This window comes from Phascolarctos cinereus, unplaced genomic scaffold (genome assembly GCF_003287225.1).
Source record: "Phascolarctos cinereus isolate Bilbo 61053 unplaced genomic scaffold, phaCin_HiC Scaffold_2;HRSCAF=192, whole genome shotgun sequence".
Classification (NCBI taxonomy): Eukaryota; Metazoa; Chordata; class Mammalia; order Diprotodontia; family Phascolarctidae; genus Phascolarctos; species Phascolarctos cinereus.
In genome coordinates, this window is record NW_027555625.1 from 77,548,112 (window position 1) to 77,565,231 (window position 17,120).

Genomic DNA, 17,120 nt, shown 5'->3' on the forward strand with positions numbered 1-17,120 from the left:
CTGGGCTGTTGGGGCCCCAGCAAGCATCTGTCCCTGGAACACTGCTGTAGTTCCAGTCTTCTGTCCTGTCCAGAACAAATTTCCTCATCCTAGAGCTATTATCATCAAGGCTCTAGAAAGAGGGAGTCCTAGTACTTCTTAATGCTAGTGCCTTTCCTTTGAGATTATCTTCGGTTTATCCTATTTCTGTTTTGTATGTACAGTTTGCAAATTTTCTAGTTAAAATGCGAGCTCCTAAAATTCTGGGACTGGTTACAGATAAATGCTTGTTAACCATTTGAATTGAATGTGTACAAAACACTTTACCTTTTTTCATTCCGTAAGATACTATATAAATATGAACTGTCTTCGTGAGTAACACCGGAATGCTCTCTTCCTTGAAGTCTGTAGGATAGGGTAACGTGGGTGGGGTGAAGTAAAGACCATAGGGACCTTGTGGAATAAAGAAGACACTGGAGCACAGTGGCGAGGTTTGAAGCCCTAGCTACCACTTATTTTTCTTGTAAATAGGGCAACTTAATTTCTCTCTTTGAACTTGTTTTCTCATCTTTTAAATGAATTCAGCAGCGTAAATGATAAGTGTTTAACCACCAGCTCAGGGGAAAAAAAAGTACTCACAACCCATTTTTAAGTTTAATCTGCATTAAAATTTTCCCATTTATTTTTTCGAGTCTGGACAATCAACAAGCTAAATCAATCTACTGTGTAGCTTTTGCCGATTTCCAAAGCGTAAAGGGTTCACATTAAACATCTGAAGAGTCGGCTGTAAGAACCTCCAGCGCAGCACGTCAAGCATCCCTAAAGGATTTGTGAGTTTTGGCCAGGAAGTTCAAAGTCTGCGGCAGCCCATACCTGCACGCTTTCAGTTCTGCCTAGAACTACATTTCCCAGCAGGCTCTTCGCGCTCAGGCTTCCAGTACAGTCTACTGAACAGTCCATCCAGTAATGCAACAGGACGGCGCTATCTTGGTGACGTCTTCGTTCTAAATTCTCGGCTGGCTGCGGGGCTTCTAGTTCTGGCCCCCAGGACTTTTAGTCGGGCAGAAAAGAAGCGAGGGCGGGGGTAAACGGGGTAAATAAAATCTTCGTTGTAACTCTATGTGACTATTGTTCTTTGGTCTCTTCCTCGTCCTCCGGCCTCTTCCTCATCCTCCGGCCTCTTCCTCATTAGCAGCGTCCCGGAGCCCGACGTCGCTGGGCAGGGCCCGGCGTTGCGCATGCCCACTTCCGAGGGAAACCGAGAGATCAGAGCGCGGGAGCGCGGGAGGGTGAGGGGAGCGGCGGGTCGCGCGCTGGCGAGTCGAGCCGAGCGGAGCCGAGCGGAGCCGAGCCGGCGTCGCGCAGGGGTTTGCCTGCGCTTGTGCTCCAGTGCCCAGGCGGGTAGCAGTTTGCCTCTTTCCCACCATGGCTGCGTTGCGCTACGCGGGTCTGGACGACACTGACAGTGAGGACGAGCTGCCGCCGGGCTGGGAGGAGAGGACCACCAAGGACGGCTGGGTGTACTTCGCCAAGTAAGGGGCTGGAGGGGCCGGGCAGTGGCCCCCGCCCGACCTCAGATCTCCGGCCCTCGCGCCGCACCGTCTGCCTGCCCCTGCACACCGACCCTTCCCGCCTCCCGCAGTGCCCCTTGCCCCCCGTTCCGCCCCTCCCCCTTACCCGGACGTGGGTGCTGGTGCGGGCGGCTACCCGCCACTCCTGAGCGCCAGCTCACTCACACTGCACACTCTTGTGCACGGGAGCCCATGCACACTCGCACACGGACACTTGTGCACATGCCTGCGTGACTGCCTTCATCCCCCTCCCACATTTACACACTAGTGCACATGCCTACATGACTGGTCTTATAGTCACACACATTTACACACACCTGTGCACGGTCATCCCTGCACGCTTGCACGTACTTGTGCATATATCTCTGCAGCTGCTCTTACAAGCACACACATACTTAACGCATAACACGAAGAGGGCCTCTCCAAGTCTGTGATTTGGTACATACAGCTTACTTTCTCACTCTCTCGCTGATACATTCTCATTCAGTGCTTACGCACAGAAACTTCCTCCCTTCCCCTATAAATACACAGTCTTACACGCAATTCTACATGATATACATTCTCACAAGTGTTTCACAGTGATGTGTGGACACTGTCATATCCCTTCACCCTGAAATTAACTATCGTTTCCATATCACTTTCATATATTGTCTAATTTGAGCCTCACAACAACTCTGTGGATCTGAGACTACAAGCATTAATATTCTTATTTTACTGATGAGGAAACTGAGGCATACAGTAGTTAAGTGACTTGCCCAGGGTCACTCAGCTAGTAAGTATCTGAGCTCATATTTGAACTCAGGCCCAGCACTCTATGTACTGAGCCATCCACTTTGTGTAAAACCCTCTGTTGGAAGAGATACAAAGATAATTTAGAAGTGGTACTGTCACATAACACCATAGAATCATAGAACATTGGGAGAGGAGAATCTAATCCAACCCCCTCCTTTTATGCAGAGATAGGAAGTGACTTGCCCAAGGTCACATGGTTAGAACATGGCAGAGCTGGGACTCTTTTAGGTCGGGCTATCGCACTTCTCACCTAGCCCTCTTTCCACTCTTCCTCGGGGAAATGCTTTCACACACCTACAACATCCCATAAATGCTTATCCACTCACTTTTTGGAACCCATCTTGTCTTCTGTTTGCTGTAGGAGGAAGGGAACTTCTTACCCATATGAAAAGGAATTTGTCTTTCCCCCTCCAAGGGCAACTTCTTCCTTTTCCAAGTGTTGTTGTAGCCTATCCCATACTTAGCAAGAATTTCTTCTCTTTAAGTGTTGGCTGAAGGGTGGTTTCTCTGGAATCAGTGAGGAAGCAGGCTGTCCTTTGTGTGGCTTGGCTTTGGATGTACTGACTACAAGTCTAGGGGACATCTCCCCATCTTTCCCTGTTTCTCAGAGGGTGCCTTCCAGTAGTGGTTGCTATAATTAAATAATTTTCCATATTTACAAGGATATTTCCTGTCAATGATTTGGAATTCTTAGTGTGAACCTAAATACTAAATTGGTGCTTTTTTTTACCCTATTATTTTACCTTGGAAGAACACTGCAGATTCTGTCCCCTCAGTCCTCTAGTTTCATTTGTCACCCTTTTATGATTAAAAATTTTTTTTTGGGGGGGGAGGTATTTGGGGTTAAGTGACTTGCCCAGGGTCATACAGCTAGTAAGTATATGAGGTTGAATTTGAATTCAGGTCCTCCTGACTTCAGGGCCAGTGCTCTATCCACTGCACTACCTGCCCCTTTACCTTTTTATTTTAATGTAAAATCATAAGGCTAGGGATGCAACCTGAACATTAATTGAAATAGGAAAATCCCAGATGATGAAACTTTGTCTACCAATGCAGGTAAGCAAAAGTGAAGCAACTTGCTTGGGTAATGAAGCCAGTAAGTGTCAGAGGTGAGACTTGAAAATCCGGTCTATTCTGACCTCTCTATGCTGCCTTTCAACCTAAAAAAGTCATGTGATCATAAAATGACAGTTTTGCAGGACATCAGAGGTCAACTAGTCTAACCCTGTCATTTTACAGATAAGTAAAGGTTACACAGGTCTATTCTGGCCTCTCTATGCTGCCTTTCAACCTAAAAAAGTCATGCGATCATAAAATGACAGTTTTGTAGGACATCAGAGGTCAACTAGTCTAACCCTGTCATTTTACAGATAAGTAAAGGTTACACAGGTCTATTCTGGCCTCTCTATGCTGCCTTTCAACCTAAAAAAGTCATGCGATCATAAAATGACAGTTTTGTAGGACATCAGAGGTCAACTAGTCTAACCCTGTCATTTTACAGATAAGTAAAGGTTACACAGGTAGTGATAGTAGGGGCAGAATTTAAATCCAGATTTAAATCTAGAACCCTTTCTTCTTTTTTTTTTTTGGTGAGGCAATTGGGGTTAAGTGACTTGCCCAGGGTCACACAGCTAGTGAGTGTTATGTGTCTGAGGCTGGATTTGAACTCAAGTCCTCCTGACTCCAAGGCCAGAGCTCTATCCACTACTCTTGCCTAGCTGCCCCCAGAACCCTTTCCATTGAACCCATGGTGCCACCACCATTTATTTCTTTAAAGTAATAAAAAGGAGTTATTTTTTAAAAATCAGCTAGAAATTCCCTAAACTTTTAGTGGATATTTTGAGAGAACAGTACTATTCAAAGATTTCTGTAAAGGAATAAGGAACCTAGATAACGCTTTGTAGCCACATACTGGTTACATTCATCCTATCAAATGGAATAACTGTTTTCTGTCTTTAGAACATGATATTTTAGAACCCTCAGCTTTTGTGGTAAAAAGAACAAAAGAAAAATTGAAATAAAAATTTTTTTTGTGAAGCCATGTTGACAGAAAATAAATCATTAGAATGTGTGTATACAAACATATCTTTTCCCCAAACCTTTTTACATTTGAAGTGAAACATTGTATCCTAAATAGAGAAAAGGTAAACAAATCTCTACTGATTTTAACTACCTGTTGATCTTCAAAACCGGGTATAAATTGTAATGAAGTTCTTTGTATCATTCAGTAAAAAAAAAAAGGGAAACATTTTTCGGTTTTGACGGCTTTCTACTGCTGGGCTTAAAGTATGGGACTGTCAGTTTCATTTATCACTACAGTATCTCAGAGGCAGGGAGTTAGCAACTCTTATAACTTTTATGACATTGGAACTTGGAGTTGCCATAATAAATTGTAATATAACTCACATTTACATAGTACTTTATTATTTAGAAAGTGCTTCTTCTACCACAGGGATTTTTAACCTTTTTTATATCATGGACCCCTTTGCCAATTGGGAGAAGCCTCTGGAACCTGCAGAACAGTGCTTTTAAATGCATAAAAGAAAATACATAGGATTGCAAACCAAACCAATTATGTTAAAATACTATCAAAAATTTGAAAAAGCAGCTTCACAGATCTCAGGTTAAAGAATCCCTAGATTTATGGCAATAGTTGAAGCTCTTATTGCTAATAACTGTAATCCTAGGCAAGTCAGTTAACTGCTTCTGCAACCTCAGATGAGTTTCCTCATCTGAAAAATGAGGGGAATTGGATTAGATGTTCTTATTTAACATCATTTCCATTTCTGAATCCATGACTCTATGAACAATCCTGCAAACTAAGTAGTGCAAAATGTTATTCACATTTTGCGGAAGAGGAAAAAAAGTTGTCAGGTTAAGTGACTTACCTTGGGTCACAAGGCTAGTAAGTGCTCAAATCAAGACTTGAACCCAGGCCTTCTGATTCCTGTTTCTTAGCTTTTCCCCAGAATACTAGCCTTTTGGCAGCCTTTTGGAAAGTGCGTTAGCTCAGGTATTGAAGGATCTGGGTTCAAATGTCTGACACTGACAGTGTTATTTCAAGTAAATAACTTGCTCTCCCAGGACCTCAGTTTTTCAGTGTGTAAAAGAAGGAGATTAGACTAGGGCCTCTGAGGTCCCTTCCAGTTTCTAGATCTATGATCCTATGATCTGGATTGGAGGTTTCGTTTAGAGACTTAGTAGATGTGTGACTTTGCGTAAATAATTTAATTACTGGAGTACATTTTGCTCATCTGTAAAATGGGAGTAATAGCACTTTTACTAACTACCTAATATAGTTATTGTGAGATTGAAATGATATAATGTATGCAAATTGTTTTGTCTCAGAAAATGATGCTGAAATCTTAACTATTTTTAGGCTTTTTAGATTTTTTTATAATTATTTTTACAATTAAAAATCAATATTTTTCTATTTAGAGATTAAAAAAACATTTTGTAGATTATTCAGGATATAGTTTCTGACCCAGGTCTACTTTTTCTTACCGTTCAGGTTTTTAGTTGTGTGAAAATTAATTTTGATAATGGCCTAGTAAAACCACAGGTAGATAAATCTGTTCCCAGAATAAACATAAGATAGCCAAAGCTAACTACAAACAATTATATTTTAATTATCTGTTGTTTTTGGAGTGTTGCTCTTTCCCATTTGTTGGTTATATTACTATTCCCATTTTACAGTGGAAGAAAGCTATGTCTACTTAGCCATGGTTTTAATAGTTTGATTTTATAGGGGTTCATTTGCAATTAGCAATTTAATTTTGACATGACAGCATGCACAGATGGAGAGCTTTGCTTACCAGAAGAGAATACAAATGAAATAACTATAGGTCGGGGGTAAACTAAATCATACACGAGTAATTTTAGCTCATATTCATGTCAGATAAATTATTTCTCCTTGAAAGTAGAAAGCTGAGTATTTTTGTATTTTGAAATAAAATAACTACCCAGAGGCAGAAAATTGTGAATACTTTTTCTTGTAGAATATTTTCTAGGAAATAGAGAGAACAGGGCATTCTACCTTGAACCTCCTCCTCCTTTTCTAGTTTAATAACCTTTACCTCATAGTAGCAGGCTACTACCTCCCATATAAATATAAATATATGTATATGTATATATAACTTCTTAATATTTTAGTAGTTGTTAATGATGATTGGATATGGTTGGTTAATCTTTATCAAACTCCTTGTGAGACTCTGGCCTACTGTTTTAGTGGTGACCTTTGTATTTTCATTTCCTATGATAAATGTTATATCTAGTGTAGTTATCAGTATATCAGCATGATTTAGCTCCATTAAGAGTCACTGCTATCAGATTGCTTGCTGTCTTGGAGATGGGGGAGGGGAAGGAGGAAGGGAGAAAAAAATTTGGAACTCAAAATCTTATAAAAGTGAATGTTGAAAACTATCTTTACATGTAATTGGAAAAATAAAATACTATTAAGTGGGGAAAAAAAGACATAAGATTTTTAGGAAAAAAAGTCACTGCTTAGTGAAATTATACCTGTGAAAGATTAAGCTTCTTAGGAGAGTATGTGTTACATTGAAATATCAGCATTATACATTATCTTGAATTATGCCAACTTAACACTAGGTAAAACTTAAAGGAACTTTTCATATCTATAGACAATTTCTGATGATTCAGTGAAAATTTTATTTAAAAACAAACCACTATGAATATTTAACTTCAGTGGATCTGTGATAATTGGTTCAGGTTGTAACCCATTTATGCCTTCTCATTTTTTTCTTCTCCTTGCCCCATAGATCCTCCATGGAGGATTAGCCTAATGTGGTAGAACTCTTCCTGTAGTCCTTTTTACATTTCAGAGGTACCATTGTAGCACATAAGCTTTTTGTTTGTTATTCCTTACTCTTGTTCCATGACCAGCTCACCTCCTTTTTAGCTCACACATATCTGTGGTATCTTTTATGCTACTTCTTCCCTATTAGCTCTTCATTGGAAAAATGCTGCAATCCACTTGTAACTGACAACACACTTTGGGTTATTTACAACTTGGAATCCTTAGAGAATGGGATGTTCCAGAAGTCACAACCATATAGCATTAGTGGCAGAACAGCTATGTTAAAAAGATGGATTTTGAGGCTGAGAATTAGCTTTAGATCATTGAAAGCACTATGCTATTTTCTCCATCCGTTTTCTTCCTCGTGTTTAGCTTTGGGCTCAACTCATTATCCATTTGCAGTACCTGTCCACCTAAATGCAACTTGGTGGGCTGGCCATTTGCCTGAATGTCATAGACTGGCTGGACAATAGGAACTTTTTATTCATTTAGTTTTCCTGAATGAGTTACTAGGCTGAACTCTGGTATAATCTTTGGCACAGTCCTGTGGTGTTCTGGGTCTTGGGACCATCTAGGGAAGGCTTCTTAACCTGAGATCAGTGGATTCCAAGGGACATATTTCAGTGTCTGAACTTGGATGGGAAAAAAAAATTACATGTTTAATTTTACTAACCACTAGCTAAACTTTATAATTTCCTTCAGTTATGAATTAAACATTCTGAGAAGGGGTCCACAGGTTTCCATGACACAAAAAAGGTGAAGAACACCTGAACTAGAGGATCTCAGAATCTGTAGGAATCCCTCTTCCATATAACTCCTGTATAGGACAACCTTCATGACAATGGTAAATGCCTTTGAACTTCATATATCTATTGTATACTTTGCTTGATAATAACAAAGAGTCATTAATTAGTTATCTCTAGTAGCATTTACTAAAGAATCTTGTATGATGAGCATATGCATGAGAAGTTCCTTGTTAGAGGAGAGCCTTTAAGGGTGCTTTTTATTCTGCTGGTTCAAATACCTTTTTGTTGTTGTAGCATTTTGTATCTTCTGTACTTTTCAGTACAATTGTGTGAGTGCAAAAATGTCTGTTATAGAAAATTGTACAAATCTGCCAGTTTCATTGTCATATTTTCATCAAAGATGGCCTTAAATACATTTGTCATTCTCAGAAAAATCTCATAATGATGAGAAAGCAGGCATAATGTTGTCTTGATTGTCTTATTAAAAATATTGTAAAATATTTTTAATGTAAAAATATTGTCTGTGACCTTTTTCATTGTTTTGGTGGGGTAATACATTTCCTTTTCTTTAGTTATCTTGTAAAATGATCCCTCAGTGTTTTAAAGATTGTTCCACCTCCAAAATAGATTTCTTTGCTGTGTACTTGTTTTGGGTCCAGTCTTTCTTTCTAATCTCATTTCCATAAGTGTCTCCTGTAGTGCATTGGGGTCTGGGGTGTTGTTAGGGTCCAATTGTGGGGTGTTCTGTTGTCAGTGATGATGGAAATGGTTTATCACGGAAATGCTGACAAACCTAGTCCATTTTCTGTGTTGGTTGTCTTCTTGACAGTTTTATCTTTGAATGAACTTGGTATGATACGATTCACTTGATCCTTATTCCAGGCTTTCTGTACACTTGTCTTTTTTCCCACTGATTTTTGCTACTTTATGGTTCATGTTGTTTGTAATCTTTCACCATCCTCTGTAGTGTTTATAAATAAGATTACATTTTTTAAACCCAGTCCTTGGCTTGCTTCTCTTTCTTCTTGCCAAGGAGATAAACTGCTGACTAGGGGGGTTTCTTAGTTCTTCTGGCCTCCTTTTTGTTGTGATTATTCTTCATCTGTTAAAATTTTGCAAAAAAATGGTGATAGTCAAAAGTCGTTGGCTTTGCAGTGTTTTCTACAGTAATTTCAATTTTTTTGGGTGTGGGAGGAGGATCTATGACTTACCATAATAGATCAGTATGAAGCTGTTGCAGTTATGCATGTTATCTTGTATTTATCATCTCTTCTAATTTGGTACTGATTTTTACTTTTGCTCCAACTGTATACCAACAGTTCATTCTTATATGATTCCCAAATCATTAACCAGTAGTTTTCTTTCTGTTAAGAAATGGTCAGCTTCATTTTTTTTTGTGATGCTGTTTGGTGTTTGTGAATTGTAAGGTTCTAAGTATACACTTTCAACCTTGATATCCTTGGGAGTATGGTTGTTCTTTATGTTCACATTTTTTTAATGTTCTTACTCATCGTTCAGTTCAGCTTGTGGTAGCTTTCTGTTCAAATGGGGTAAATTAGAGGTTTGATAGGTACGAGGTTCAAATAAGCCTATCAGAATCAAAGAATCAATGACCTTGGAGATTACTTAAAGCAGCTCTTATTTTATAGATAAGGAAAGTGAGGCATAGAGAGGTTAAATGCCTTGTTCCTTTCTGGGCCTTAGTCCTTGAAAAGTTATCTAGACTGGCTGCTTCCTCTTCCTCTCTTTTCATTAACACCTCAATCCTTTCCAACCTGACTTCTGACTTTATTATCGTATTGAAACTTCTCTCCACAGCTACCATTAAGTTCTTTTTATCTGATTTTTTTGTTTGTTTATTTTAGGCAATTGGGGTTAAGTGACTTACCCAGGGTCACACAGCTAGTAAGTGTCAAGTGTTTGGTCTGAGGCCAGATTTGAACTCAGGTACTCCTGACTTCAGGGCCGGCGCTCTATCCACTGCACCACATAGCTGCCCCCATTAAGTTCTTTTTAAATGGATAAATTTTCATTATTATATTTTTGCATTGCCCAAAATTTCCCTGTCCGCCTCTTCCTCCCAGAGAACTTTGTTTCTCTTTGAGCCACCAAGGACAACAACCACCCAGAGAACTATGCCTTATAACATAGAATTCTTTAAAAAAAAAGAAAGAAAGAAAGAAAAAACAAAGAGAAAAGAAATCAGCAAAATTTATCAGTGCCTCCAAAACCCCCCCACTCTGACAGTATGTGCAGTGTTTCACGCTTATGGACCCCTCCTCTACTTCTCCTCAATTCCCCCATGCAAAGAAGTTGGGTGAAGTGTTTTCTTATATCTCTCCTTTGGTGCCAGTTTTATTCTTTACAACATTTGTATCTTTATATAACCCCTCCAACGCTGACTATTTTATCCTTTGACATCTTTTTAAGTTTATCAGCTATGGGACAAAACCTCAGGGTTGTTTTGATATACGTTTCTCTTATTAGTATTGTACCATTCTTTCCAATAGTTGATGATAACTTGAAATTCTTTTGAGAACTTTCTTCATATCCTTTGATCGCTTGTCTATTGATGAATGGCTTTTGGTCTTTTGTATTTCTGTTAGTTGTTGATGCATTTTGAATACCAAAGCTTTATCTGAGAATTTTGATATATTTTTTCCTAGTAGGCTGATTCCCTTATCACAAGTATATTAATTTCATTGTTGCAAAAGCTTTGCAATTTCATGCAATCAGAATTATCTCTTAAATTTAAATTGTCTTTAATCCTTGTTTGGTTGAAAATTCATATCCCAATATAGCTGTGAAAGGTATATATGACCTGCTTCTCTTTTAAGACTTTTAGGACATGATTTTTAATATTAAGGTAGCATATTTCATTTGAATTTATTAGGAGTATGGTGTAAGATGTTGGACTAAGTTAATTTCTGGCAGGCTACTTTCCAGTTTTCCCAGCAGTTCTTATCAAATAGGTATTTCTTATTTAAATAATTTGTTTTTAAGTTTGTTGAACACTGAGTTATTGATTTCACCAAATATCTCTGAATTGCCAAATCTGATGGTCTTTTCTCAGTCCTAATCCCTCTCAGTCCATCTGTTGCATTTGTTGACCACCCTGTTCTCCTGGATGCTTTTTCCACTCTGGGTTTTTGTGACATTACTGTCTTCTGGTTTGCCTGTTACTTGTTTGACTGTGGGTTCTCAGTGTCTTTTGCTGGCTCATAATCCATATCACTCACTTAAATGGAGATTCCTCAAGATTCAGTGCTAGATCCTCTTATCTCTGTATACTTTTTGTCTTGGTAATCTTGTCAGATCCCATTGTTTTAAATATCTTTTCTATGCAGATAACTCCCAGATGTCTACATCCAACTCAGTCTTCTCTCTTAGCCTTAATTTCATCACCAATTTCCCATTGGACATTTTTTTAAAGGGCAATTGGGGTTAAGTGACTTGCCCAGGGTCACACAGCTGTGTCAAGTGTTTAGTCTTAGGCTGGATTTGAACTCAGGTCCTCTTTAACTTCAGGGCTGGTGCTCTATCCACTGCGCCACCTAGCTCCCCCCTGCATTGGACATTTTTAACTGGATGTCCCAGAGATATTGCAAACTTAACATGTTTAATGCTGAATTTGTTATCTTTCCTCCTACAACCTTCTCTCTTCCAAACTTCCCTATTTCTGCTGTAAGCACCACCATGCTTCCAATATCCCAGGTTTGTCATCTCAGCCTTATCCTGAACTCCTTACTCTCTCTCATCCCACATATTTAATCATTTGCCAAATCTTGCTATTTCTACCTTAAAAACGTCTCTTACATCTGATCCCTTCTTTCCTCTCATTCCACTAATACCTGAGTTCAGGTTTGAAATTCCTCTTGGCTAGATTATTGCAGCAATTTCCTAATTTGTTTTCCCTGCCTCATGTCTTTCTCCATTCTAGTCCATCCTACATCCTGGTACAAATTAAGTTTTCTCAAGTTCAGATCTATCTGACCATGCAATTCCCCTACTTACCCAACTCCAGTGGCTTCTTTTTGTTTCTAGGATAAAATATAAATTCTGTTAAGCTGTGAAAGCCTAACACAATTTAGCTCCATTCCATCTTTCCAGTCTTATTGGACTTTATAGCCCATCTCCACTCAGTCATCCAACCAGCCTGCCTTCTCTCTGTTTTTTATGTAGGACACTTCATATTCCATTTCCATGCCTTTGTGCAGATCTCCTCTATGCCTGCAGTGACCTCCTTCCTTACCTCTGCCTCAGAGAGTCCTTCTTTTCCTCTATGATACAGCTCAAGCACCATCATCTTTTATGATTCCCCCAACTACTAGTATTTAGTAATACCCAAACTATATTGTATTCAATTACTTTGTCATTGTGCTTATTAAGGGCAATTAAGTTGGGAAGCTGATAGAGTGCTAGGCCTAAAGTCAGGAAGACTCATCTTCAAATCTGGCCTCAGACACATATTAGATGTGTGACCTTGGGCAAGTCACTTAACCCTGTTCACCTCAGTTTTCTCATCTGTTAAATGAGCTGGAGGAGGAAATGGCAAACCACTCCAGTATCTTTGCCAAGAAAACCCCAAATGGGGTCATGATGAGTCAGACATAACTGAAACAATTGCATAACAACAAAATTGTATTTATTAGCTTTATATTTATGCTGTATAGATTTTTATATGTACTTTTTATATGTAACCTCATTGCAAGTAGATATTTCATTTTTTGTACTTATATCCCCAGTGGCTGGCACATAGTAAGTATTTAATAAATATATGTTGATTAATTGACTGTCTGAAGTAACTGAAATAGTAAGTTGAAAAACTGAGACGTGAATGTAGCTTCTCAGACCCCAAATCCACTGTATTTCCCAGTGTATGAGTTTGAAATAATATCTGTCTAGTTTTGGATCCCTTTCTCTTTACTCATATTTTTCTCCCAAATAGTTACTGAATATTACCCTTCTCCCAGCCTGGTCTATTGGTTCCCATTCTGTTTCTATCTGTCTTCCCTTGAGACCAGAACCTACCCTTTCATTATCTGCTCATAGCAAAGTGATATTTTTGTTTACTGTTTGTAATAGGTATGACAGTATAGAGGCAGCTCTCTACTTATACATGAAAAAGTAATATTTGCAGCTGACTAGTAAAAAATATTTGTGTGGAAATTGACTCTTTGGCCATATTTTCAATATGGGATTATAGGATTCCTCATCTTAGACTTAGAGTAGGTAGTAAAACCTGGGTTCAAAATCAGAGTTCTTCTGGTTAACCCTGGCCTTTGCCAGTGATAACTCTTGTGAAGTAGTATCAACATGGAGAAATTTTTTCCTTTAGAGGAATAGTTTTAGAATGGTTTATACTGCTTTTAGGAACTTATCCTTATTTTTAATTGTGTTATGGGTATTTTGACAGTCATACTGAAGAGAAGACACAATGGGAACATCCTAAAACTGGGAAAAGAAAACGAGTAGCAGGAGGTTTGTATTATTCGTTAGATTATTCATTGCATAGCTAAATATACCAACACGCAAAGCATCAATTACAAAATAATCCTGTCGTAGGCAGAGTGCTGTCCGGGCAGTTGTTATTATAACTATGAGTAGATATTAGAAGAGTGGAAAAATTGATGGAGTAAACTGTCTGTAAGTAGTAACTATCAAATTCAATTTGTCAAGCATTTGACTACACTCAAGGCAATATGATAGCTGCTGAGGATACATAGACAAAATGAAAATCAGTTCTTTCTTTCAAGGACCTTATTCTACTCTAGGTGATTTACAGAATTATGGGGAAAAAGCAAATCATATTTTTAAGCTACTATAGAGAAGTTTTAATTATTTTTGAGAATTTATTTATTCATCAAGACTATATTAAAATAATAATATCATACATTTTTATTCTATAGCATTATATTTACTCACACTTAGAATATTCATCTTTCACCTTTTTTCACCCTTTTAGCAAGAATTGAATGTCTTTTATGTGCCTAGCACTGTGCTGTGACCCAGAGGGGATACAATAAAAGCATAAGATAGATCCCCTGCTATAAAGGAGGCTAATTAGGGAGATGAGACACATGTAAAAAGAGGACAGTATGACAGATGTTATGAGGCAGGGTATGAAAATTAACTGTTGAGTAGTTAATGATAATAAATGCTATGAGTTGATTGGACAAAAATATCATCTGGGTCCAGATGCCAGCTGTGCTAATTGGTGTCTGTGTGATCTTGACCAAGTCATTTGGTTTCCTTTTCTGTAAAATGAGGAGATTGGATTAGATGACCTCTCAGGTTCCTTCTAGCTCTAAATCCTCAACCACATTCTGGAAGATTGTCGTGGTTAGAAAAGATTTCATGGAGAAAGTAAGAGCTGAGCTGCACTTCAGAGGTTGGGTAGGAATTAGATAGTTGGGAGGAAGTAGAATGCTCTGCATTTGTGGAACAAAAGAAACTGGAATCTGTAGTTGGAATTAGCAAGACAAGTCTTATTTATAACTGTGAAATAATTAGAGAACAAGTACCTAATAAAATACTGTGTTATATAGCATAGAAAACAAAAGCAATAGGAGTTTTGCTAAATGAATGATAGATGACGGAGTCACCGTGGAAAGCTTTTCGGGGATAGGTAGGATCAGGCTACTCAAAAAGGAGAGGGAAAGTGGCATTTATTATGAAGAGAGGATCAGCAAATGCATGGAGGTGAGAATGAGCATCGGTCTTTTACCTTCTTATTGATATATGGAATAATACATTTTTCCTTTTTTATAAGCAGACTCACAGTCTTTTCTGTGTTTCAGACCTGCCTTATGGATGGGAGCAAGAAACAGATGAGAATGGACAAGTGTTTTTTGTTGAGTAAGTGTTTAAAGATATAGAATGTAGTTATCTCTTTGCTTTAAAAACTGTTATCAGGCACTTTACCTTGAAGTCTCTTTTATTTTATTTTTTTAATTGGTGAAAAGATGAAGCAACTATAAAACTTTTTTTTTTGGGGGGGGATGGAGGAAGAGAGATTTCTTAGGTTTTACTATTTTGGTATAAGTATAGAACCCAAACCATATATGACTTAAATTTTTACAAGCTATTTATTATGTTTTCAGAATAATGCAATTAACTAAATGTCCAAACAACTAATTAATTTTAAAATTTTATTATGAACTTAACAAATAACAAATAAAATTAACTGTTCCATATATATATACAACAAATTAATCTTCAAAAAGACCTTCAACATACAAATCTCAATAAACTATGTGTTATTCTTTATGTCTTTCAATACTTTTGTTTGATTGTTAATTCTTCTATTTGTGTTTTTATTGGGCTTTTATCAGTTCAAGATCTGGCTCTTTTTTCTTCATTTCCTACTGTTTTATGGAAGTTTCTCTATTACCTTACACTCCTCATATTGCAGCTTCTTAATTGCAGCATAGTAATTGTGTTCTTCCAGTTTAGCAAGTCATTACTAAGTTATTGGGGTCATACATGAATTTCTCTGTTTAGACAGATTGCTGTATTTCCAGAAATTGACCTCCTGAAGACCATTTTTCTTGTGGATCAATTACCCTGCTTAGTGGCTAGAATAGGTTCTGAAGCATCAGGGAGAAATAAAGGGAAAATATTAATACACAGGTTATTATTATTATTTTTAAACAAATAGCAATTTAGATAATTTTTTTTAGTAGAACAGCTGTATTTTAAATTGGTGACAATACATGGTTAATAGTTCTCTACAAATAGTTAATGGTTCTCTACAAATGTATAAGGAATGAATCTTTTGATTTTGGTTAGAGGTTGTTACATAAGATAGGCCCTTCCATTTATTTGTGAAGATTTTTAAGAATTGATAGTGAAATCTAATCTTTTACTATTTCATGAGGATTTATAGTTTGGCTTTTAAGAGATTTTTTGATTCTTCATATTATGAAAAAAATCTCACAAATGCATTGTGACATTGAAATAATTTTAAAATTTCTGTTAAAATGAATTGTCATTCATAACTTCATATATCTAGTTATTAAATAATATTGTAGGTTATTAGTTCATTTTCAAATGATTATTTGAACATTTATATACTACATTTAATTTTAGTCAAGACAACTTGAAAATTAATTTTTTATAATTAGAATAAGAATGCCTCATTTATACATAATCTTATAGTGATATATAAAAATGTTTTCTTCACAACTACCCTCTGAGGGAGATAATGTAATCATCTAGTCTTTTCTTTAGACTGCCACCAAATACTTGATAAAGTATAAACTAACCGTATTGAAGGCCTTCTACAATCATGTTTCATTCTTTTCTAGTCTAATTCAATCTTTCACTTAACCTGTCATCTAGCCAAGCTGAGCTACTGACCAGTCTCCAATTTTTCCTTCTTTCCTCCACTTTTGTGCACTTATGCATACCATCCTTCATGATTAGAACAGTCTGCCACCATGTCAGTGCTTTGTACACAGTAGACACTTAATAAGTGATGGCTTAATTGAACTAAAATCTTTTCTTTCTTTAAGGCTCAGTTCAGGGAAGGAATATTTAATAATCTGAGTTCTAAAAAACTGTTATTAATTTTATGTCTTGTGCTTCTCTACTGGATTCCTGGCATATTACTGAGCACCTAGTAGGTGCTTAGCAAATATGTATTGAATTGAATATAGACTATGTAGAAAGTCAGAACCAAGTACTATAGAATTTACAGTTATAGCAGCATAGAGTTTCAAAAAACAACCATTCCAAGTGGTTTTTTGGTTCTAAAGCAGAGGTGTCTTACAAACACATGGCCCACAATAGTCCTGACTGCAGCCTGAACCAGATTAAAATGTAACTGGGAAATATTTAGTAAAGTTAACAAAAATACATTAAAACATAGATAATATTAATATGTGGTTTTCTGAGTCAGTATTGGCCTGGGGTCAGTATTATGTATGGTTTAGTGGATCCTGTTTCTATTTGATTTTGATACCGACGTTCTGAAGAATCTGATTTCGAAGTGATTGTTGCATATCAAAGCATATTTTTCAAGAAATCTTAAAGTAAAGGATTAGGCAGTTATTTTTCTAGGTAAGAGTAATTTTTCTAGAGGTCAGAAGAGGAACTAAAGGACCTTTGTGTCTTAAAGTTGAAAGAAATAATAGACTTCTGGTATGTAAAAAAATAAGGGTTTCCCTCAATAGTAAGAATATCTTTTGTTTACATAAATGCCTTTGTTCACTG

At 37.3% G+C, this 17,120-nt stretch overlaps 1 protein-coding gene across 4 annotated transcripts in view; it reads left to right on the forward strand.

The window, feature by feature from the left end:
- The first annotated feature begins 1,245 nt into the window (after positions 1-1,245).
- WWOX (WW domain containing oxidoreductase) overlaps positions 1,246-17,120 on the forward strand; it is a 1,215,541-nt gene continuing 1,199,666 nt past the window's right edge. For 3 of the 4 annotated variants that reach the window (XM_020964860.2, XM_020964866.2, XM_078149468.1), the window contains exons 1-3: positions 1,247-1,511; positions 13,321-13,385; positions 14,705-14,762. In XM_020964860.2, the coding sequence (XP_020820519.1) occupies positions 1,405-1,511; positions 13,321-13,385; positions 14,705-14,762 (230 nt within the window). In that variant the 5' untranslated portion in view covers positions 1,247-1,404. Of the gene's footprint in view, positions 1,512-13,320; positions 13,386-14,704; positions 14,763-17,120 lie in introns of all 4 variants that reach the window. The other variant, XM_078149467.1, reaches the window with a different exon arrangement.